Consider the following 25,815-nt stretch of genomic DNA (forward strand, 5'->3'; position numbering starts at 1 on the left):
CTGCAAGAGGGTGATAAGAGGAAACCCCCATCCAGGAATTACAGGAAACCCCTTCCCTCCCCCTTCAGTTAATGAAGTCCCCTCAGCTAGGAGGACTGCAGGGGGTGATAAGTGGGGCCCCATACAGGAATAAAGGAACTCCCTTCCTATCCATCTTCAGTTTACAAAAAAAAAGGGCAGCGCTGGGGTGAACTGCAGGGGAGTAATAAGAAGGGACCCCAATCCAGGAATTCCCCTCTCTTCCCCCTGCAGTCAGTGGTGGCCTGTCCACTAAGGGCGCAGGAGTGCCGCCACCCCCATCCATGCACCCGGACCCTTGATCTACATGCATATTTTCCTATGGGGGGTGTTTTTTTAAGCAGGTGCTTAGAGCCTGAGGCTCTAAAAGGCTTCAATAAAGGGTGGGCTCAGGGCACAGAACACTACACTCCAAGCCCACCCAGTTGTGTGACAAAAGCAAATGAATAATCATTATTTTCCTTGCAGAGTCTGCATCCCTTTAGAAGCGATTAACCCTGTGGCAATATCTCACCAAACATTGCATTTTTGTTGCAAATTTTGCCTTAAATCTGACTTTTATCTTAATACAGACGTTTGGGAATCGCACAAGCAGAAAATTACATTTTGGGGGATTGTCTGAACAAAAAAGGGTGTGCAGAACGCCTTCAGGTTGCCATAACACGCTGAATTTTATGCTAAGTTACAGCGCTGCAGATTGAAAAGGAAAGCCAATTTGAAATAATAACATTCAGATACAATATGGCTTGTGTAGCAATTTGTATATGCTATATTATTCTTTCTTTCTTTTTTTATATGAAAGTGGAGTTACGATTTAATTATCCAGACATTGTGCTGTTTACTTGTTTTATCTGCACATGACAGGATTAGTGAATATTTGCACAATGTATTGTGTGAATATTCTCAATTTCTTTAGTAAATCAGCTTCATCGTTTTGCTGAGATTTGTCAACATTTGCTGCGTTTTGGAATATAAATGGTGCACCTGAGTAAAATTTCAAAAATTCTGTGATCTTTATTTAAAATAAATATTTAGATATATGTAGACTGTCATTGCCTGGAAATGCTACTTGCTTGGCTGTCATATCAATCTTGTTGCTTCAGTACTCGGACCGTACACCACTTTGTGGACAGTACTGATTATCCCAGAACTGCAACCTGTAGTGAGTCACACACTCCTCCATACCAGAAAGTACCCAGTATTTCCTTCAATTTGTGGTGCTGATTGGAGTGGCGGGGGATCAAATAATAATGTAGGCATAGGGTTAAAATAAACATTTTTTTGTTGTCCTGGACTGGAAAAGTAGAGATTTTTCTTTAAGCCTATGAAGCAAGTCTGTGGTCTGCTTCTAATCATCAGAACAACTACCTTTTTGGAAAATCCACTGGGGCCATGCTAGCCCAATTCTTACTAAGATGTGTTTACATTTATTTAAACATTACAAAATTCCCTCTACTGCAGTAATAAGGCAGATTCCAAGTTATTTATAGCTCTATGTGAATCCCTTCAAGTTTTAAAAAGACATACTGATCACTAGTTGCCAGATTTAGTGAACTCTAAATATTTGTAACATTGTTTACAATTTTGCATATTTAAATCAGAATAGTAACTGGCTGTGGGAGTCTCAGGGGCTAAAGCTAGAGCTTTTTTTTTTTTTTACTATTAAGGGATTTAAGGACATAATTATTTGTGTCCACAAGACAGAATTTTCTCCTTAGGGCCCAATGGCAGTAAATTCGCAGTACAGAGACTAAATGCAAATAATGATTTTATGCTAATACATAGAATAAGTAAAAAGTGTTGGCAGCCTAAGGTTTATGTTTTAAATGTTTATTTGTAAAATGGGTTATACAGTGTTTGTGTTCAGTTCAAGACCTCAAAAAGTCCTGATTCATTCTAAGTAGTTTTATAATGCAAGGTGCTCCTAGGGTTTGGATGTGGTCCAGTATATTTGCATTCATCTTTGCAAATGGCTATGCGCTTTTGAAGTTAAAGACTAAGTGGGCTATTGGCATTGGTTGGCTTAGTGGGTTAAGTCTTGCCAAGTGCTGGTTAAAGACTGGAGGAACCACAAAATTCTGTTCAGAATGTATTAGGTTATTTGATATTTTGATGCCTTTTGTTGATCTTTTTTTTTTTTTAAAGGGTCATGTTTTTCTGAAAACAGGTAGTTTCAGATGAATTCACAGGTCACTTGTTTCTAGGTTCTTTAAAACAGCCCCCAGACCATCCAGGTGTACTTTCCTTTTTGCATATAGCGGAACACATATTCACCAAGTGAACTTGGTCTATTTTTTAGCACACAGTACACCAGCTATTAGTAACCTAGAAATTAGGCTGCCCTTTTCATAAAATAAATAGACCCAAACCCAGACCCTTGTTACAAAATTGTGCAAAGATATGTGTTTTGATAAAAAATCCATTTGTCCATTCCTAATACATTTCAATTGCATTGGTAACATAAAAATGTACAATTATAAACAAGAAACTGGAGTCTTACCTGGGGTAGAGTAGGTAAAAATAAAAATCTTATGGTTATCAGTTCATTACAGAGCTGCTGCCTACGCTTTCAGCTTTTTGTCACCGCCTATCCTCAGACTGGATTTTAGGGTGCTTGACCAGACCTTGCTGGACTTGATTTTGTGGGGATAGCCTGAAAGTGACCATCGGGCTCTGCGTTCTGTCTAAGGTGCTTGCCAAGTGCCATTCTGGTAACCAAAACCATTGGCGTTGTCTCAGAGTTTGCCCTGCCTGATGTTTCACTATGTTAGGCTGATCAGGCTGAGCACAGGTAACTACCTCATTTGTTTGGACTGGACTGGGCACATTTAAAACTCAGATTTTCCACCAGTTTCTGCCACAGAAGGGGTTGACATTCAGGGACTGAATGTTGACATAATCCACTAGGTATTACACGCAACTTATTCAGGTAGCAGTTTCTGTCTGGCTCTGACCACATATGGTTTAAGTGTGCTACTGTGCCTTCCCAGATTCCGTGGCCGATCTGCCAATGCCCCAAGCAACTTTTTGAACCGTTCGTCACTATGACAATATCTGGCTCTGATTCTGAGTTACTCTGATCTTTACCTGATAAGATTATCCTTCCTGAATTGCAAAAATCTACTATTACTAAGGAAATAAGAGACCATTTTGCTCTTATAAATGCAGTGTACCCTAATACTGTAAAATCAGCCTGGTATTCCCATCTTACCCACATGATTTTTAAAGACATCTCTTTGGACCAGCCTTTGATTTTGTTATCAAGGATGTCACTGGAGACAGGAGCACCCATCTGCTTCACTCTCTAGGGGAACGGTCTGCCACATTTTTTTTGTACATAGAGGACTCCCAAACTTGGGTCTCTGACCACAAAGTCTGGAGTTAGAAGCCTTCATCAGTACAAGGGAACACCTCCACTTTCCGAAGTGGGAGTACATTTGTGAATCCTTGACTTCAAAGTAGTTTTCTCTTTAACAGAGAAAACATCAGATTTTTTTGGGCTGGTATGTCTAAAAGCTATGCATAGTATCCACAATATCTTATATTCCTTCCCTTTGCCAAGGGGACTCAATTATCTCTATGGTCACCTAGGATGCATCCCTATAGATCACTGTCCTTTCAGCCTCTGACTTTTCAGTCTTGCCCTAGCACTCAAAAATTCTCCTGGGTGCTGGCCCCAGTGTATGCCTTAGTACATTATCATGGCATACCCATTATTAAATACTTAGGTAAAATCCTTTTAAAATAACAATTGGCATGAGCATTTTTAGAGAATGGCACTGGAATCCTGTTATCACCTGCAGGCAGCTAAGACCAGAATGTTTTTTTTCTGTAGAAAAATCTACAGTTTATCTGTTCTCATGTCTGTGTCCGTCAGTCTAGGAGTTGCCTGTCTCTGAGTAGTTGCAGGAGAAGTCACGTGTCTATGGGTAACCAGACCCTTTTATCCAGACATCCTTAGTTCACCAATAAACAGAAAAAATAAGTTGCGCTAAACCATAAGTGAATGTAAATTATCAATTAATATGAATTAATATAAATAGTGTTCATAAAGTCCAAAAAATAGTGAAAAAACAAATCAAGTGAGTGAATTGATGAATGATGGTGTGAACGTGACTGGCAAAACAAAAATCCTCCACCGGTGCAATAAATGAATGTCTATGCGCTTACCAGAAGGGCAAGCAAACAAGGCTTGCAGCTGGAACCCCCAGCAAGGGTCTTTAACAGAAACTGCTGCTAGTAGTCCGTATGGTATTCCTCCAGTGATATGGATAGATAAAATCCGAAGAGCATGGAAAAAATATATACAGCGTATGGTGATGTACCGCAATGAAAATGAAAAAATAGGCACACCAAGGAAAAAGCCACCACCGATAGATATCACCGAATAAGGGGGACTCTTACCAGATGTAAAACAATAGAATGCTTGTGGCCAAACCCAGCCAGGGCCTTTAGGGGGTTAACTCCAAACACACCAGCCAGTATTAACGACTCTCTCAAGCAGCCACAGCAGAGTATGTCACCAAAAGGAAAAATGAGATCCACATAGTGATGTACCGCAGATAAAACGATTTAATAAGGTAGATTGCACTTACATAAAAAAGGAATACATTCAGCATTTAAAAATTTCGAGCCGGCCGGCTCATACTGACGAAACGTACGTCGGGAGGAGGAGACGCTTTGACGTGCTGCGTCTAGGTCCCGAAGGACGGGCGTTCGTTGTAGCCGGCCGGCTCGAATTTTTAAATGCTGAATGTATTCCTTTTTTATGTAAGTGCAATCTACCTTATTAAATCGTTTTATCTGCGGTACATCACTATGTGGATCTCATTTTTCCTTTTGGTGACATACTCTGCTGTGGCTGCTTGAGAGAGTCGTTAATACTGGCTGGTGTGTTTGGAGTTAACCCCCTAAAGGCCCTGGCTGGGTTTGGCCACAAGCATTCTATTGTTTTACATATGGTAAGAGTCCCCCTTATTCGGTGATATCTATCGGTGGTGGCTTTTTCCTTGGTGTGCCTATTTTTTCATTTTCATTCCGGTACATCACCATATGCTGTATATATTTTTTCCATGCTCTTCGGATTTTATCTATCCATATCACTGGAGGAATACCATCCGGACTACTAGCGGCAGTTTCTGTTAAAGACCCTTGCTGGGGGTTCCAGCTGCAAGCCTTGTTTGCTTGCCCTTCTGGTAAGCGCATAGACATTCATTTATTGCACCGGTGGAGGATTTTTGTTTTGCCAGTCACGTTCACACCATCATTCATCAATTCACTCACTTGATTTGTTTTTTCACTATTTTTTGGACTTTATGAACACTATTTATATTAATTCATATTAATTGATCATTTACATTCACTTATGGTTTGGCGCAACTTATTTTTTCTGTTTATTGTTTGTATATTGTGCGTATATCACAATTTTTGTTGCAGCTTATTTATTTATTTTCTGTTTATTTAGTTAGTTAGCGCAGTATCACATTTTTTCTTATCCTTAGTTCACCACCCTGTTTTTGTGTGACAAGTCAGCTGAGTTTTTGAGCAGACATTGCTGTCTGCCTCCTAGGATCAGATAGTTCCTGAAGAAATAAAAAAAACACACATTAAAAACTAGTGTAAAAACTCAGCCCTAAAAAAAATCCTATTCATTGCACACATTCTCTGGAGCCTGGTTAGTATGATAAAAGCAACATCAAGATAATAGTGATTATTGAAAGTTCTAATAGTCAATATTGGGATTTTGTAGTGGGGGGGTATGAGCCCCTAGAGAGAGTTTCTGATGCAAATGCTGTGAAAGGTGGCAAGGCTGCTTCAAGCATGGGCTGGGGACCCGAGTACTGTATGTGAGGAGGAACCTTCTCTCTCTTTTTTTCTCTTTTTCTTTTCATATAGTTCCTGGCCTGGAGGGACAGTCTTCCAGTTCTATAGTCAGGGAAGACTTCCCTTTCTACCTTCTAGAATATCCCATCATTGGATTGATCTCCTTTGCTGGTCTACATGCTGGAGCCTCATGAAACTGGATATTTCTCCTGTCACCTGATCAGGATCTAGCTGTACAATGCCACAGCACATGCTTGCCTTTACCATCAAGAAGAAACAGAAGATCTTGTCAAAACAAAGTGGTAGTTCAGATCCTGATCTGGGCAGAGCTTCAAATTTTAGTCCCATTTGCTGTGCTTATCTTAGTTGCATTCAGTTGGAGATCAGACTTGCCCAGCTGGTTACATATGGACATGGGGGAAGAGTCCATACATCCAAGTGTGTTTCAGGACCTGTGTTGGACAACCTTACATCCAAATGCATGCTTAAAAAGTTTATTTCCAGGTGCAGGAATCCACTAGCAGTAAATCTATCAATCTATACACCTGATTTTAGGTCTTCTCCCTCTAACAAGTCTTTCTAGTCTGACTCATGAGCCTGGGCTTTCTGGCGATCTACCTTACTCTGCATTGACCCTGGCAAGTGTTCTTTGCTGATCTGGCAAGGCACCAGACTGTTTCTCTGTGGACTTTGACACATCATTTGATTTGGGAAGTCAGGAGTATTTCCTCAACTGTAACTTTCTTGATTCTTGAAGATAGGTAGGATACTCCAACAAGGTTTATCATATGATTTCACCCGGAGGGTGTTTTTCCCTTCTTGCAGATAGGTGGGACTTGAACTTGGCCCTTGTTAAAAGGTTATTATTTTACCCTCTTGTCTAATCCCTGTATGGAGAGTTCCCATGTAATTTCCCCTGTTTGTCACTTGTGACTCACTGGAATTTAAACTTTGCTTCTCTGTATGTTTAAGATTTGATTGGGTGGTATAATGGTAATTCCACTCTAGTTCAGTCTCAAAGGGTTTTTCCCTAGTAATCATTGACTCTGCAAAGTGAGTGTCTGACTTGGCAGTTTTTCTATGCCTGAGCCCCATTTCATTTCATGTAAGTGAATTGAGGCCTAGTCTTTCTGACCTAGAGCAGTTTTGATCTTCCCAGGACATTGTTCTTTGGTCTGTTTTGTCCTGTTCCAGCTCTTTTGAGACGCGCTTAGGGTTCAGGGTATTAGTCTTTAGCTCTCAATTACCGACTCACAGATGGTCCCTTTGGATGTATCAGGGTAATCTGGCTTTCACGCTTATGGTCTTATGGATAATTTTTCTTCTTTCCTTGTCAAGACATACCTAGATACCACCTGGTCTTCTATCCCCATGTTTTTTTGTTGTTAGATGGCAGCCTCATCTGGTGCCAGCTTCAGGCAGCTCTCGAACTGAAGTTTTCCAGTTTTGTTGTTCACATTGATTATGTTATAATTTGTTTGCTGTGTTGCTCATCCCTCAGTTGGGCTATTTATGTCCCAATAGCTAAAGACTTCCACTGTTCCTCAATAGAAGAAAAATAAAATAGAATTTTAGTACTTAAAAAAATTAAAAATGGGGGGTCCATTCCACCCTTCTGTGTTTATGAACATGTTCTCTGTACTGCTTTTCTACAAAACTGAGACATGCTGGGGTACTAGGAGGGTTTATACTGGGCTGCCCTATTGTTTTTTTTTTTTTTTTTTGCCAGTGTCTAATTCTTCTGTAGGCGGCACCATAACCTGAATGTTAAAGACTTGCTGTGAGCCTCAGACCCTCAACCAAGGATTTTATGATGAATACAAAAGCACTGTATGTTTTGGCAATGAAAGGATCTGTTTACAGACCATAAAGAAATCCTGCACTGAAAGGGAAAAAAAAAAACAGCCGTTGCTTTCCCCATTCTAAGAATGCTTGTGGTATAGTTTGTTGTGCCCTCAACACTTTCCTTGTTCAAATATGCTATTGAAACGATCAATGTATAGCATAACAAACAATTTATAAAGAAATACCATTGTGTTGACATAGGTATAATACAGGTATGGGAAAGATATTGGCTGTACATGGCCTATCCATTGACCATCTGCGTGACTAAATTTGAAACATTATGGCTATGACTTATGGAGCTTTTCGAGGGTCAAGCTTATGTATATAGACTCAGCCTAAGCAAAATAAACATTCAACAGTCTCTCAAGAGTAGGATACTGTGGTCCTCCACCTGCTGCATTATGACCTAGTTACATCACTAGTGAGAAGAGATAACAGGGGTAAGAAGGGGGGGGTGGAAGAAAGAGAAAATAAAGAAAGAAGGGAGAGAGGAGGAGGGCTCCCACGAAAGTAGAGCTACCTCGAAAAGGGGTATCAAATAGGACACAGGGTTGTGTTCCTTCTCCCATGGCAGAAGTACCCATTCTTTAAAGCCTGGCGGCAGACTGTGTAGTCCATGGTCTCCATAAGTTGTCAAATTTGCTAAGGTGGTCTTTATTTAAGGCTACCTTCTTAGCGTGAAGCAGAGTATGGTTCATTCTATGTTTAGTCTCTGCTACAGTGGGGATCGAAAGTTTGGGCACCCCAGGTACAAATTTGTATTAATGTGCATAACAAAGCCAAGGAAAAATGGAAACATCTCCAAAAGGCTTCAAATTACAGATTAGACATTCTTATAATATGTCAAAAAAAGTTAGATTTTATTTCCATTATTTACACTTTCAAAATTGCAAAAGTTTGTGCACCCTGCAGAGTTAATATCTTGTACTGACCCCTTTGGCAAGTATCACAGCTTGTAAACGCTTTTTGTAGCCAGCCAAGAGTCTTTCAATTCTTGTTTGAGGTATCTTTGCCCATTCTTCCTTACAAAAGTCTTCCAGTTCTTTGAGATCCCTGGGCTGTCTGTCACGCACTGCTCTTTTAAGGTCTATCCATAGATTTTCAATTATGTTGAGGTCAGGAGATTGTGAAGGCCATGGCAAAACCTTCAGTTTACGCCTCTTGATGTAATCCCCCGTGGATTTTGAGGTGTGTTTAGGATCATTATCCATTTGTAAAAGCCATCCTATCTTTAACTTCAGCTGTTTCACAGATGTCATCAAGTTACCATCCAAAATGTGCTGAAATTTTATTGAATCCATTTTTCCTTCTACTCGTGAAATGTTCCCTGTGCCACTGGCTGCAATACAACCCCAAAGCATGATTGATCCACCCCCATACTTAACAGTTGGACAGAGGTCCTTTTCATTAAATTCAGTGCCCTTTCTTCTCCAAACATACCTTTGCTCATTCCGGCCAAAAAGTTATTTTTTAACCTCATCAGTCCACAGAACTTGTTTCCAAAATGCATCAGGCTTGTCAATATGTCCATTTGCAAAGTTCAAATGCTGATTTTTGTGGTGAGGACGTAGAAGAGGTTTTCTTCTGATGACTCTTCCATGAAGACCATATTTGTACAAGTATCTCTTTATAGTGGAATAGTGTACCACAACTCCAGTGTCTGCCAGATCTTTCTGGAGGGATCGTGTAGTCAAAGGTGGGTTTTGAATTGCTTTTGAATTGCAAGCTGTTCTGTCTGATATTTTTCTTGGTCTTCCAGATCTTGCTTTAACTTCCACTGTTCCTGATGACTGCCATTTCTTAATTACATTCCGAACAGAGGATATTGACATCTGAAAACACTTTGCTATCTTCCTATAGCGTTCTCCAGCTTTGTGAGCGTCAACTATTTTCACTTTCAGTTTTCTAGACAACTGCTTAGAAGAACTCATAGTGCTGATTGTTGGGGCAAGGTCAGATGAGTCTGGGCATTTAAAACCTTTGAGATTGACATCACCTGGTCTTCCCAGACGATGATTGAGAACAATCCATGACACTGGCAGGTCTCAGCTTTGCAAAGGGGGCAGTGCATGCTATAAATTCTGCAGGGTGCCCAAACTTTTACAGACGCCATTTTTTTGTCTTCTGTAATTTTGAAAGTGTAAATGATGGAAATAAATAAAATCGAACTTTTTTTGACATATTATAAGAATGTCTAATCCATAATTTGATGCCTTTTGGTGATTTTTCCATCTTTCCTTGGCTTCGTTATGTACATTAATACACATTTTTGCCTAGGGTGCCCAAACTTTCTATCCCCACTATATGTTCAAAGTGGGCGATTTCCATGCTTTAGCTAAGGTCCGTTTCACAGCTGTTAAGAGATAGGTGAGTAGTATAAATTGTTTACGCATTAAGGATTCCAGTCTCAAGTTTAGAAGAACTATTGCTGGATCTGGTGTGAGGGATAGTTTAAACATCTCAGAGGCGAGTGTGAAAACCACTTTTCAGAAATCTTGTGCCACTGGGCAACTCCACCAGATATGCATATGCATACCCAGCTCAGGACAACAGCGAAAACGGAGTGCCGAATGATCAGTGCAAACTTGCCGATTCTGGCGGGGACTAAGTACCAGCGTGTAAGCACCTTGTAGGTGGTTTCAATTATATTTGGTGAGGAGGATTTTGTTGCAGACCAGATTTCAGACCATTCTGCTGTTTCAAAAGTGCGACCTATGTCATTCTCCCACTTAACAAGGTTTGGCAAGCAATTGAGAATAGAGAGTCGAAATTAGCCTTCTGATGTGTGGGTCCCGTATACAGATATGTTCAAACTCTGAAAGTTGGTTCAGGGAAGCATCAGTGTTCATGCATGGGGTAAAAAAAAAACTTTATTTGTAGATAGTGGAATATTTCGGATTGGGGGAGTCCAAATGACTCACGTAGGACTGGAAAGGGCAGAAGTGATGTCGCTGAGACCAAGTTGTGTAGGCAAATGAGGCTGGCTGTGGACCAGGCCTGGAACACTGCAGAAGATTCCCAGGCTGGATAGAAGGCAGAATTCTTAAGGCATGAAAAGAGTAGGGTGTGCGCAGATTGTAGGCCATATATGGTTTTAAGCCTATCCCACAATGAAAGAGTGTGTTTTGTGATCGGGTTGTTTAAAGACGTATGAGCTGCTGGGTGTAGCCGTAGAAGATTGAATACCGATAAGGGGTCACAGTCTACCAATTTTATCGCAACTTATAGAGGGGCAACTTATAAAAGGGAAGCGCTAGTTGAGCAGCCCTGTAGTATGCTGTGAAATTGGGGAAGCCCATGCCTCCCTAGGTAAATAGCGCTGTTCTCTGTTGTATAATTCGCAAGAAATGTGCAGATACAGGTATCGGGAGGACGCTGAACAGATATAAAAATTTAGGGAGTATAGCCATTTTGACTACATTAATTTTACCAAGCCAGGGAAGTGGGAGGGACAACCACCTCATCAAAAAGTTAGTCACCTGTTTTGGCAGAGGTGAATAATTGGCTTCAAATAGATCAGTGATATTGGCAGTGAGCTAGATGCCTAAGTAAGGAAGGCGATGCAGGGCCCATGTAAAGGGTAACACCACTTGTGCCAAACGTAACTCCGTTTCGGTTAGTAAAATATTTAAAGCCATGGATTTTTGGATATTAACAGTTAGACCTGAGAGAGGCAAACTCATTGAGTGTGATCAGGTCAGGGGCAGAAACGTGTGGAGCTGATAGGAATAGGAGGATATCATCCGCAAAAGAGCACAGTTTGTGTTGATATCCACCTAGTTCTATGCCCATGATAGAAGGTTCAGTCCTGATGTGCTGCGCTAAAGGTTCAGTAAGCAGGACGAAAAGGGGGGAGAGTGGGCACCCCTGACTCGTGTTTCTCCCTATATTGAACACATCTGATTTGTAGTCCACATATTTTATATACGTCCTGGGCTTATCATATAGTTCAGAGACCCATTGTAAGAAATTAGGGCCAAAGCCCCATTTCCAGATGGTTTATTTGCATAATAGGACCAGGATACGGTGTTGAATTACTTTTTAACCACTTAAGACCCGGACCAATATGCAGGTAAAGGACCAGGCCCCTTTTTGCGATTAGGCACTGTGTCGCTTTAACTGACAATCCTTTTTTTCCCACAAATAGAGCTTTCTTTTGGTGGTATTTGATCACCTCTGCGGTTTTTATTTTTTGCACTTAGAGTGCACTTGGTGATATGCTGTGAAGATACCATTATCATATGCGGTCTATGATCTCCTGTAATAAGAGATCGTAGTGTTCCGGTAAGAGTCAGTGTGTGACCTAGGTGGAGGTGCTTCTATCATCACTTTTTTCAGGAGTTGGGATTATCTTTCTTTCACTTTGGAGACCATCATTTTTCAATCTGCTATGGACTTTTTTGGTGGACTGTGATTAACCCATCAGGGTTCATTTGTTTTCTTACCTAGTTCACGGTGTGATCACTGTTTTCTATTTATTTCTTGCAATATTTGTGCTGGTTTCAGTGCATCATACATTAGCACAGCTTCTTTTTTTGTATAACGTGATTGTGCCCAGCCGTGCCATTCTGCCGACGTATATACGGCGTTAGGCGGTCCTTAAGTGGTTAATGCCTAGTGAAAGAAATCAAGAAGGGATGCAACGCATTTTGGCAGTGTAGGTTAGGGGAACTGCTCTGCGAATATTGTAATTAGCTTGACGGATAGGGATGAATCCTACTTGGTCACGGTGGATAAGGTTTCCAATAAAGTTGTTTAACCTGGAAGCAAGAATCATGCCCTCAACAATTTTATTCACTGACCTGAAGAAAGCTTATGTATTAGAAAGTGATGTTGCAACTCTTCATCTGCGGTCTTGTTCCAGGTGGGGCTCATGAATTCACTGTATCAAAATGACAGCTAAGCAACAAGCATTTCAAATTGAGAGGTCAGCATTGGTCCAAATGCGTACTTATGCCCCTAATTCCACTAGTATCAGAGGTTTCCCAAATTGCCATTGTTAACACTTTCAAATATCTGGGCGTAATGATATCACCGAACCCTACTGAATACTTGAAACTTAATCTAGCCCCCCTAAAGGAAAGACAACATGTTAAATGTCAGGGATGGTGCAAGCTTCCACTATCAGTGGTAGGGTGGGTAAACCTGATCTAAATTATCTGGGCACCGCAGCTCCTTTACATCTTCCACAATTCTCCTATGTGTATTCCCAACAAATGGTTTAAGAAGATTGACTTTTCTTTTTAGCATTACAGCTGCAACAACTTGCAGGATGGGATCTACATGATTCAGCTGACCCTATTTTGTAGCTGGTGTCTCACACTAATTTTATAGTAACAGTTGGCTCCCATTTGGAGATTGGTCTGTCGGGTATCCCTTCATCCTCCCCATCAGCAATATTGCTCCAGAAGGTTTGGAAGGCAGTTAAAAGTGCACTAACTGTAGATGATCCAATGGAGTTTACTCCCATTTGGAACAATCCCAACTACCCTGAACTATCCAAACTACAGGGATTCTTCTTTGGTCAAGAATGGGGATATGGTTATTTACACAATTATATGATGGTAATGTACTCAAATCATTTGAAAATGTAAGCAGGGAATTCTCTCTAACATCTTCTACCAATACCTCCAACTCAGGCATAAAACATGTATGGACAGCCACACTCCAAAAAACCTTGATGGTTGTCTTTATTTAAAAGGATAAATGAGCACTACAGATCACAGAAAAAAATTGAGGGAAGAATAGCCGACGCGTTTCGCACTATTAACTAGTGCTTAGTCATAGCTTATGACTAAGCACTAGTTAATAGTGCGAAACACGTCGGCTGTTCATCCCTCAATTTTTTGCTGTGATCTGTAGTGCTCATTTATCCTTTTAAATAAAGACAACCATCAAGGGTTTTTGGACTGCGGCTGTCCATACATTTTTTGTTCCATTAGTTGCCTTGTGCATTGCTGGCACCCTTGATTTCCTGAGAGGACACTGATCATTTAAGCACATCCACCTGGAGCGGTAACTCTCTTTCCAACTCAGGCATGCGTTACAAACCCAGACAGTCAGTCTATATATCACTAAATCTTTCCTAATACAGGAGGTTCTACAAGCTGACAAGGATGTGATATCACAAGCCTATTCTACTTTAGTAGCCACGATTCAAAATCCTGCCCTACTTAAATGTAGAACGCACTGGACCACGGATGTGGGTGACATAAACGGTGACCAGTGGCACATGGGCCTGGAATCGGTTCCGGTGGTGTCAGTCTTGGCATCTCATAAACTCTCACAATTGTTTATACTTCATAGTTCATATCTTATACCCTTACAACTATATGAATGGGGCAGAAGAGACTCCCCCTATGCCCTAAATGTACCATTCTCAGGGGAGACGTTATACACATGATATGGCGTTGCCCTAAGCTCACTAGATATTGGACAGGGGTCACACAGACTGTATCCGCTGTAGCACAAACACCCATACCATGCACACCACTGGTGTGCCTCTTGGGATCTGTTGATGCTGAAATGTATGCAAAAGGGGTCTGTATGATGGTAACTAGATTACTATACCTGGCAAGGAAACTCATAGCACGTTACTGGCTTGCGACTAATCTGCCTACCAAGGCCAAGTGGATCGCGTCTGTAATTCTCTCCTCCTTAAGGAACAGTTGGCATACCGGCACCAAAAGGCTCCAAAAAATGTGATCTTATATGGCAAAACTGGTTGAACACCCCCAACCTTGCTCCCCCTCAGCTCATAATGGATAGTTTGTTCTAAGTTTTCCAAAAAGCGAGATTATATATGCCTAACACTAGGTAACTGCAACATATGTACGTACATGTGTGATTATGTGTCAAATAAAATACTTGCGCTGTAAAATATGAGAGACAAATAATGAAATAGGGTGATATACTACAAAGTAACTAGTGAGGATAATATTATCTAACATATAAAATAACAGTAAATCACAAAAGGACAATCCTTAATAAAATCCGGCACTCTGAAAAAGTCCAGATCTGGCACAATTCTGCCGTGTATGGGTGTGTTTCATCAAAAGTGAATCCAATCTCCAACGGTGCAAGTGTTGTATAAATAATGATACACAAAACACACACACTTTTAAGGAAAAAGCACGGAAGGTAGTTCTAGGAAAAGTACATATAAGACCCTTGGATCCGGAGTGTGAGTGGGATAGAGTAGTTGAGCCAACACCAAGATTACATGTATACACCTCTGGTGGACCCAGCTGCTCACCTCAAATTGACCGCAATATGTTTAGATCAACCTGGTCTGGATGCTTATAGTCCACAGATAGATAGCACATAAAGATCTCCGTCCAGTGTGTTATATGAAAAAACAAAGTAAAAAGACAACAAAAAGCTGATGGTGAAATAACGTCACAAAGGGGGCTGTTAATTGGGGTCTTGACGAGTGGGAGTGCACTCACGTGTAGGTGAGAGATCTCAGGCTCGTATCCACGAGCACCGAACTCGTAAGTCCCTCTATTTTTCCTCTATTTTTTCCCCGCTAGATCTTGGAAATCGTGGGCTAGCTGTTTGGTCTCCCCAAGGGTTCAGCGTGTGTGGAGATGTCTCAGCTGATATGGGCTAATGGTGACTCCTATTCCTCTTTCAGTGCCTCAGATGGAGCGCTCAAATGGCATGATGGTGGGGAAGAGGTGAAAAGACACATCCATAGTGTAACCCAGTCAGCGGTACAAACAGTTTTATTAAAAACAAATTAAAAACTCACATAAAAGCTCAGGAACTCAGCAACAATCCTACGAGTGGCGAACTCGTATGTCTGTTCGTCGGATGCTGGAGTGTGTCCTGCCTGCCAATCCCGACGCGTATCGTCACGGTCACGTGACTTCATCAGGGAACCGTGACCGTGACGATACGCGTCGGGATTGGCAGGCAGGACACACTCCAGCATCCGACGAACAGACATACGAGTTCGCCACTCGTAGGATTGTTGCTGAGTTCCTGAGCTTTTATGTGAGTTTTTAATTTGTTTTTAATAAAACTGTTTGTACCGCTGACTGGGTTACACTATGGATGTGTCTTTTCACCTCTTCCCCACCATCATGCCATTTGAGCGCTCCATCTGAGGCACTGAAAGAGGAATAGGAGTCACCATTAGCCCATATCAGCTGAGACATCTCCACACACGCTGAACCCTTGGGGAGACCAAACAGCTAGCCCACGATTTCCAAGATCTAGCGGGGAAAAAATAGAGGAAAAATAGAGGGACTTACGAGTTCGGTGCTCGTGGATACGAGCCTGAGATCTCTCACCTACACGTGAGTGCACTCCCACTCGTCAAGACCCCAATTAACAGCCCCCTTTGTGACGTTATTTCACCATCAGCTTTTTGTTGTCTTTTTACTTTGTTTTTTCATATAACACACTGGACGGAGATCTTTATGTGCTATCTATCTGTGGACTATAAGCATCCAGACCAGGTTGATCTAAACATATTGCGGTCAATTTGAGGTGAGCAGCTGGGTCCACCAGAGGTGTATACATGTAATCTTGGTGTTGGCTCAACTACTCTATCCCACTCACACTCCGGATCCAAGGGTCTTATATGTACTTTTCCTAGAACTACCTTCCGTGCTTTTTCCTTAAAAGTGTGTGTGTTTTGTGTATCATTATTTATACAACACTTGCACCGTTGGAGATTGGATTCACTTTTGATGAAACACACCCATACACGGCAGAATTGTGCCAGATCTGGACTTTTTCAGAGTGCCGGATTTTATTAAGGATTGTCCTTTTGTGATTTACTGTTATTTTATATGTTAGATAATATTATCCTCACTAGTTACTTTGTAGTATATCACCCTATTTCATTATTTGTCTCTCATATTTTACAGCGCAAGTATTTTATTTGACACATTTTACTTCACTCTAGTCTATCCAGGTAGACCTTTATATTTGCAGCAGTATTTTTAGTTTTTAGTTTGTCCCCCCCCCCCCCCGCCCCCCTCCCTCACTTTTTAGACAGCGCAGGAGTTCACGCTTATCCATGTGTGATTATGTGTTCAACCCTGCGGAGAATTACCTTCTATACTCGAGTATAAGCAGAGTTTTTCAGCACATTTTTTGTGCTGAAAATGCCCCCCTCGGCTTATACTCGGGTCACCGTTTTGCGCCTAATCTTCCGAACTTTGGGGACCCAGTACCAGCCGGCCGTAGGTTCTCTGGAACCCACATGTAGCCACAGTCTTCATCTACAAGTGTGCAAAGTTTGCTGTCTGGGGGACCACCGATTTTTTTCAAAGCCGGGCACCCCTTCTATATACTCCCATGTTAAACGTAAGTCTAGTCATGGACACAGTGAGGCAGATTCAGGTACCGCTGCGCACTCCTTACGGAGGCGCAGCGTCCCGTTTTTGCCCTGCGCCCTCGCAAATTATTTGCGCTACGCTTCATTCACGAAGCAGTAGCCACGTAATTTGCGTGGGCGCTCCTCAAAAATGCCCGGCGTAAGGGCGCGTGGATCATTTAAATTAGGCGCGTTCCTCCATCGAACGTAGTGCGCATGCTCCCTCGGGAAACTTTCCCGATGTGCATTGCGGCAAATGATGTCGCAAGGACGTCATTTGCTTCAAAGTGAACGTGAATGGCGTCCAGCGCTATTCACGATTCACATACGCAAACGACGTAAAATTTAAACTTCGCGACGCGGGAACGACGGGTATACGTAGCATTGGCTGCCCCTGCTATTAGCAGGAGCAGCCTTACGCGAAACCGACGTACGCAAATGACGTAAACTGCGTACGCAGGGCTCGCGTAGGGTTGTGAATCAGCGTTAGTATGCAATTTGCATACTATACGCTGACCACAACGGGAACGCCCCCTAGCGGCCAACGTAAGAATGCAGCCTGCGATATGACTGGCATAAGAGCCTTATGCTAGTCATATCCTAGGCTGCTGTCGGCGTAACGAGGTTCCTGAATCAGGAGCATTCGAAACGCCAGGCGCAAGTAAGCAATTGCGCTGCGTAACTATGGTTACGCAGACGCAATTGCTTCTTGAATCTGGGCCAGTGAGGCAAAGTGAGACACAGTGAGGCATGCATATGGACACCCTAGGCTTATACTCGAGTCAATATGTGTTCCCAGTTTTTTTGTGGTAAAATTAGGTGCCTCGGCTTATATTCGGGTCGCCTTATACTCAAGTATATACGGTATGTTTATCCCCTTATTGTAACTCAGTTACCTATTATTCTTGTCAATAAAAAAACTTTTGATTAAAAAAAATTGAGAGGTCAGCAATAGTGGGTTTTATATTTTGTCAGCACAAGTTTCCTTTGGGTGTGAAAGTTTATTTTTAATGTCACCATTTGACCCATTGAAAAAAAAAAAAAAAAGACTTGTGCTAGACGTTCTTCATAGTTATTGTTCAATGTTCTGATAATAATGGTAACCAATGTGCTGTCCATATATTTTATTATATGTTATTTTAATGCTGAAGCATTCTCTGTATTATTAATTGTTACTTCATCTTATCATAGATGCTGGGAAGACATTGCCAGAAAGCCTTGATTACACCAAAATCTGGCTACAGACAGCAGCAGGAGAGGCCAATGCTAGAACTGGAATTCCTCCACCGCTGATCACGCTTCAAATTAAAGACTTCCTGAATGGACCAGGTAATGTTTTTCTTTTTTCAGTAGTTTTTGTTTTAGTGGTAAAATATAACAACAGTGTCACTCACACAGGGGCAATTGAACAAGATATAGAGTGCAACATCAGGGTTAAGGTATACACAGTGACAGGGCTGCCATCAGGGGGGCACAGCCCATACACGTTTAAGGGGCCTGAGCATCTCAATGGGCCAGCCGTCTGACAGGGATGGGTGAAGGCAGGGACGAGTGCAGGGGAGCCCCACAGCTGTGCTATCTTTCTGTTTGTGTGCGAGTCGGCAGATGCTGCTTCTCTGCCTCATTGAGCTCACATCAGGCTCTTTGCTGCCACCTCTTTTTTTTTTATTTAATTCTCTTTATTAAGTTTTTTCATCATGTATAAAAACAGGTTACATTCATAATGTTCTTTTTACAAAAAAATTTCCTCATTCCCCCGTATATCATAACCTTATGTATTTTCCCATTAATTTATTTAACCTACCACCCCCCACCCTCCTCCCACCCTTATTCTCCAGGTTAATAATAATCATTTTACACAGGGTATCCTATTCTAAGCAGCCACGGTTTCCAGATTTTATCAAATTCCTTGATATTTCTTCTCTTATCATATACTGCTTTCTCTTTCCATGCTGTTGCTGTCACTACATTAGTCCACTCACTTATTGTTGGGGGGTTTACTGCTTGCCATCTTTGAGCGATTAGTTTCCTTGCCTGAAAGAGGCACCTCAATACTGCTGTTATAGTGCTCATCAACCCATGTCTTTCCTCCCATATTCCCAATATACACGTTCTAGGGTCCATCCCCAAATTAGTCCCATATGTCGTGTAAATAATATCGATGATCCCTAGCCAATATCTAAATAGTTTTGGGCATCTCCACAACATGTGTATTAAATCCCCCGTATCCTGACATCTGGGGCATCCCGCATCTGCTCTCCAACCGAATCCAAATAGTTTTTTTGGGGTATAGTACGTCCTGTGTATCATCTTTAAAAATTATATCTTCTGAGCAGGCAAAACTGTGGCCATATGCCCCCTCTCCAGTACCTTCCTCCATTGATCGTCTGTTATGGTTCCAAGTTCTTCCTCTTATTTCTTTCTACATTTAAGCTGCTCTGGTCTCTCAATATTCCCCTCACATATATATGGGTAGATTTCAGAAATAAATCCCTTCTTTTCTATCCCTCTACCTAGTTTTTGAATGACTGTCACCTCTAGTTATTTCCTGCATGTGCACTCCTTGTGTGTGCTGCCTTATACTGTATCCTGGATTGCAGCACCTCTGTGTCTCAGCCACACATAGAAATAAGAGCTGGGACTAGGAAGACCATCTTACAAGTAAGGGCTATTGTACAAGTGAAGGGGGGTGGTTGTGTACACGTGTGTGTACATGTATCAACTTCTATCATGCAGGTATCTATCCATATGTGTGTGTAATATATGTATGAGTTTTATTGAACAATAGAATATAGCTACTTATGAATAAATTACTAAATAGAAAATAATATATACCATATATCATAGATATGTCAATTACTATTGTATAACTAGATTCTTGTCACTCACATACTTCATGTAAAGTCCCTCCCCTCTTGCTCCTTTCATAAATATACAAATATAGGGATGGAGGTTAATGATTGTGCCATTACCTCATATTAAGTCCCACATCAATCATTCAAAGAAGGTATTGCTCCAATCTCCCTCAAGCAAGGCATAATCAAACCTCTCCTAAAGAAACCCAACCTTGACCCCAAAGACCCAAACTACCGCAGACCAGTAACAAGCCTTAACACCATCTCCAAGATCATTGAGAAAGCAGTAGTACAACAGCTAAACTCCATTTGGACACCTACAAACTCTTGGACCCACTACAATCTGGTTTCTGCCCAGGCCATGGGACAGAAACACAGAAACTGCACTTTTCAAAATATGGGATGACACCCTCAAAGCAGCAGATGACAGAATCGTGTCTCCTGGTGCTGCTGGACCTCAGCACAACTTTCAACACAGTAGACCACAACTCTGCTCACTCATCTCACAGAAGTAGCCGGAGTCGCAGACTCTGACCTACCCTGGTTTGCATCCTTCCTAGAGAATCGAAATTCAGAAAAAAACTTAAGACCCACCTCTTCTGAAGAAACAGGACGGCACTGGATGCAAAAAGTGCCTTGAGGCGATTTAGTTCATTTGTAGCGATATAAAAGTTACTTACTCACTCACTCGCTCACTAAACCCTCTGTTCTTGTTCTTACTGCTGAAAATCTTAACATTATCATAACGTCTAGTTTAGCTGCTACTTTACAGTATTCCTTTGCATTTACTAGGACGTTCCAAGCCCCAAAATATCTTGTCGTTAACCTCAATAAAATTAATTGAATTACTGATATTTAATATGCTCTGTTGAACTGCCTCCTTCTCTCCCCTCATGGTTATCCTTCATATGTCTATTCATCAATGCCTCTACTACATGTGTCAGGTGTTATTGCCAATCATCAGTTGCACCTGACCCATTCAGGAAATGTTGCTTGTTTGAGCACTGATGGCTATATTCTTGATGAAAAATGTACACCTAGAATAGTATATTTCGGTTTGTAATAGTGGAGTACAAATTTAAGGTTTCATTCATGCATTTACATGTGCATTTTAGATTTGTTTTTAACAGTTTAGATTTCATTGTAACTGACTCCATATAGTTGAAATTATTGTAAAATTAAATGTTCAACAGAACAAAAATGTTGTATATGTTAGCATCACCCATAAGTATAAGCAGTAACTCCTGTCTGCAATGTTCATTTAATTTTGTTGATCTCAGAGCCAAATTGCTTACATTACTTGGTTAAAGAAAAAAATATATTGTTGCATTGGATTTGGAACATAAAGTGTCATCTCCTCAAAGGGATTCCTTGTTATAATTGTTTACAGATTTAACACCTGTCTAACTGGAACAAATGACCCCATCCACAATATACACACAGTAAGCTAAAGGCGGAATGAAAAAGAACCAATTCCTCCATCCACACAATAAGGGGGGTGCAGGATCACCCCCCCCCCCACCCTTCCTGCTCCAGGACATTGTATCATGATAATAGGAACTGCCAGAATGCTCTGATCAGCCTCATTCACTGTACGAGAACATTTGTCAACATGTCCCTTCGACAGAAGTTGAATAAACAAGGGACAGCCACACACTGATCAAGATTTGGCCAGTCCCTGATAAACTGACTGATTTTAGATCAGTGTATGGCCAGCTTTTTAGGGTTTAAATTTCCACGCCTATATTAGTCAATAGAGTTAGGTTGAACACCCCCTGGTTCGGTTTACGCCAGAACTCTCGAACATCGCAAAAGTTTGGACCCAAACTTTATTAAGTCTATGGTACCTGAACTTTAAAAATCAAAAGCGCCCATTTTGAATGCTTATATGCAAGCTATTGACAATAAACAGGGTATGGGGCCTGGGTACTGCTCCGGGGCACATGTAATGCAATTATTATTATTTTTATAGGAGCAATGATTTTAATGATGCTTAAAGTGAAACAATAAAACAGAAAAACTGGCATTTATACCGAAAAAAATATGAAATCTAAATTTGCGGCAATACAATATAATTGCTAGCAATAGAAGAATGTAAAATAAAATGGCATGTCCCTCCATAAGGGGCCTGGTATGGCTTTTCAGGGGAACCCCATGTCAAAATTAAAAAAATAACGGCATTGGGTCCCCCCCAAAATTCATACCAGACCCTTATCTAAACATGCAGGAACGAGCACCCCCCCAACCATACCAGGCCACATGCCCTCAACATGGGGCGGGTGCTGGGGACAAGGGCCTTGTCCGGACAACCCTGGGCTGTGGATGTGAGGGTCTGCGGGCAGGGGGCTTATCATAATCTAAAAAGGCCCTTTTAACAAAGGGGTCCTCAGATCTCCCCCCTATGTAAATGCGTATGGGGTAAATAGTACCCCCAGAAAGTCACAAAAAAAGCATAAAAAAAACCACACACAACTTTTGACAATTTCTTTATTAAAAAAATATTAAAAATGTTCCCTGATGTAGATCCATCGTCCATCAAGACGCCACCACCGCCCTGAAAGAAGAAAAAAACTTTCCACCATCAACTAATGCGAACTGCTGAATGCCTGGCTTGTTTTTTGATAGTTCTCATATAGGTAAAGGGTAGAGCCACCTGGTGGCACCGTCCCCTTGTGATATCGCCAACCAGTGCATGCTGGGTTGGTGATGTCACAAGGGGTGGTTCCTTACCTATATTAGAACTATCAAACAGCAGAATCTGCAGTCGGCGGTTAGCTTTTGTTGCAGGTGGAGCTTTTTTTTGTATTTTGCGGTCCAGCCATTGCGGCGAGTGGCGTGATTGACGATGGATCTACATTTTTATTTTGTTTACACTTTCTTTTTGGTGAATGGGTAGAGATGCAATGTACCACATACTTGGTCACATGGGGGGGCGAGATCTCTGGGCACCCTTGTTAAAGGGGGCTTACAGATTCTGATAACCCCTCTGCCCACAGACCCCCACAACCACAGCCCAGGGTTGTGGAGAAGAGACCCATCAATCTGGGGACAAGGTGGTTTGGGGGGGCAGAGCCATTCCTGTCCAAAAGCACTCCCCCATGTTTAGGGCATGTGTCTTAGTTCAGGAGGCGGGTGGGGGGGGGCGCTCGCTCGGCCAACTCTATTTGTGAAGAAAGCAATGGCCCAGGCCAAACCATAGAAAGTTCATTAGTTAGTAATATCGGTCCACCCTGAAAAGCACCTAGCCTACATTCAATTAATCTAAGAAAAGATTGAAAAGGGGGATCAAAATAGGAGCCAACATTTGAAGATTTCATTTTTTTGTAATAATGATTACTTCTTTAAGTGCAGGAATTTACCTTTTTTGATTGTGCTAGAGATTAGGGGGGCTAAAAGCAGTAATTTACAAATTTTGTTAGGCACAATATTTTCTTGGTTGACACTATTACCTCAGACAATATAGAACAATGCTTCTGAAATGTGGAAGGTTTGTTCTTTTAGTGTTAAATGTTCAGTTTATGACCATTTCTGATTAAACATACTTTCTTCTCGTCCTTCTATCAACAGCTGCTGGTTGATTTTATGCTGGATATGTTAATTCCTGGCATTCTCTTAAGTCAGCCACAGAGTTCAGATTTTCTCAGTTTATACTGGTGTTGCTCTGGAACTGCCATGAATTTCTAGAGTTTTTTTCAGTCATCTACAGCTACTGGTAAATTCAGGCTGTATGTGGAAAACCTGAAATGCCCCCAAGTTAACAAAATAGGAATCTGTGCTGTTTGGCTATCTACACGAGTGCTCTCTCTCTGCGATGGGCAGTGACAACCCTTTGTGGTTCAGGAGTGCTTGTGATGGTGCAGAATCACATTTACTGTACAGTGCTGACTAATTAAATGACCAGCCGGTCATTGTCCCTGTGCTGGATAGAGAGCCTGGGAAGTTTGCAGCACCTTGCATTTAACCTCTGGGTTCTCGCTTTGCAGGTAAAGTACAAGGCAGGGTTCTCCACCTATGTGATATGAGCTTTTTCAGGTAAACCAATGAGAAAGCAAAAAAAGTTGCTTTACTTTGACTATGAGCAAATCAAATCTTAATGTTGAGAAAGTTTAGGATGGTCTCTGTGGCTTATTAACTATAGCTGTAGCATAGCCGTGTGCCAGGTGTGCCTGGGCACAATTTATACACTATGTGCGGTGCCAATTCCCCCTACTCCTGGGCCCCTCACTGTGTTGGCCTCCCTGCCCCGCAATGCTGCTGTTTTCTCTTCACTACTATGGCTGCTGCGGGGGGTGGTTCAGTATGGAAAGTGGGGAACAGGGCTAGTAAATATGTAATTTAAACTTCTGGCTGATTACAAAGCTGCTGTGAATTTTTACGTGAAGTTGTTCCCAGAAAGCACCACCTAACATGACCCAGTTGTTCATTGGGATGTTCTCAGTACAGTGCTTCCCCGTCACTTCTAAACAAATCACTGGATTCCTTCCCAGCATTTTCCTGTATACACTTTGTACTTAAAGAAGGTACTGTACTCACAGCCTTATTTTAGATATATTCATTTTCCTTAGTATTGCAGTTCATGTGGAAAGTTAGGGAATTGAGCCATGTACACTTATACCAAAATGTGTCTGGTTCAGCAGGAACTGGCCAAATTTTTGTACATGTGTACTACTGTCTGTTCAACAGTCATAGTCATATTGGACTACCAGCATTTGATCAGTGCTTGCAGCCAATGACTGCAAGCACTGAACTGTGTATTATAATTGGGGGGGGGGTCACCCCATCAGAGTACGAAAGAACAGTGGGAGAGACCCCTGCATCAACAAAATAACTGGGTTGTTCTGAATGTGCAAACGATCTGCAGGACTTGGTTCCACTTGGCTCTTATGGGTGTGTGGTCTGGTTCAGCTTTCTGCTGGATACCACATCTGACCTATAGATCACTGTTCCCAACAGACACCTGACTTTTATGGTTTTGTCAGGATCCATCTGTGAATCTGTTTTTAGATTTCTTTCCTTCCTTTCTGAAGTAAGAATCATTCTGACCAATTTTAGCTGCAGCTAATACACCCAAATCAAAAAATTGAATGTGGTGGTCAGCGCCTTGGATTATTGCAATAATTTGCTGGCCTTGGTTGTTCTACCCAATAGCATATCGTGAAGTCTACCTTTTGTTTGATGTTTGTTTGATATTTGTTTGTTTCCTCTGTGACAGTCCTCTGTAAATGGAACATGTCTTTTCTCCACTTCCACGTTGGCACCCTACAATCCTGGTTGCCAGTCCACCCGTAAGGTCTGGCACTCAGAATTTACCATTGCTCTATCTGGACCTTGTTTACTAAAGAATTATTCCCTCCATTGTCCTGATATTTTAAAGGTGGTGAGAATCTCTCACCCATTGTCTTGTCACTTTTATAATCCAGGATATCAGCTTCTTGATCCAACATCTCCATGACTTTCATCCTAACTTATGGCCTTAAAGATCATGTTTGACCCCTTTCTGTCAAGGTGTAATCTACTAGATTTGTGCTCAATTCTGTTTCTTTTTACAACTTAACCACTTAAGCCCCGGACCAATATGCAGCCTAAAGACCCAAGGTGTTTTTACAGTTCGGGACTGCGTCGCTTTAACAGACAATTGCGCGGTCGTGCGACGTGGCTCCCAAACAAAATTGGCGTCCTTTTTTCCCCACAAATAGAGCTTTCTTTTGGTGGTATTTGATCACATCTGCGGTTTTTAGTTTTTGCGCTATAAACAAAAATAGAGCGACAATTTTGAAAAAAAAGCAATATTTTTTACTTTTTGCTGTAATAAATATCCCCCAAAAACATATATAAAAACATTTTTTTTCCTCAGTTTAGGCCGATACGTATTCTTCTACCTATTTTTAGTAAAAAAAATCGCAATAAGCGTTTATCGATTGGTTTGCGCAAAATTTATAGTGT

At 41.5% G+C, this 25,815-nt stretch overlaps 1 protein-coding gene across 1 annotated transcript in view; it reads left to right on the forward strand.

Annotated features, from left to right (window-relative positions):
* VPS13B (vacuolar protein sorting 13 homolog B) overlaps positions 1-25,815 on the forward strand; it is a 1,252,356-nt gene that overhangs the window by 913,245 nt on the left and 313,296 nt on the right. Inside the window, 1 exon segment of the mRNA XM_040354774.1 lies at positions 18,209-18,346. Coding sequence (XP_040210708.1) covers positions 18,209-18,346 — 138 coding nt within the window.

The sequence above is a fragment of the Rana temporaria genome, chromosome 5, assembly GCF_905171775.1.
Source record: "Rana temporaria chromosome 5, aRanTem1.1, whole genome shotgun sequence".
In the NCBI taxonomy this organism is placed as follows: Eukaryota; Metazoa; Chordata; class Amphibia; order Anura; family Ranidae; genus Rana; species Rana temporaria.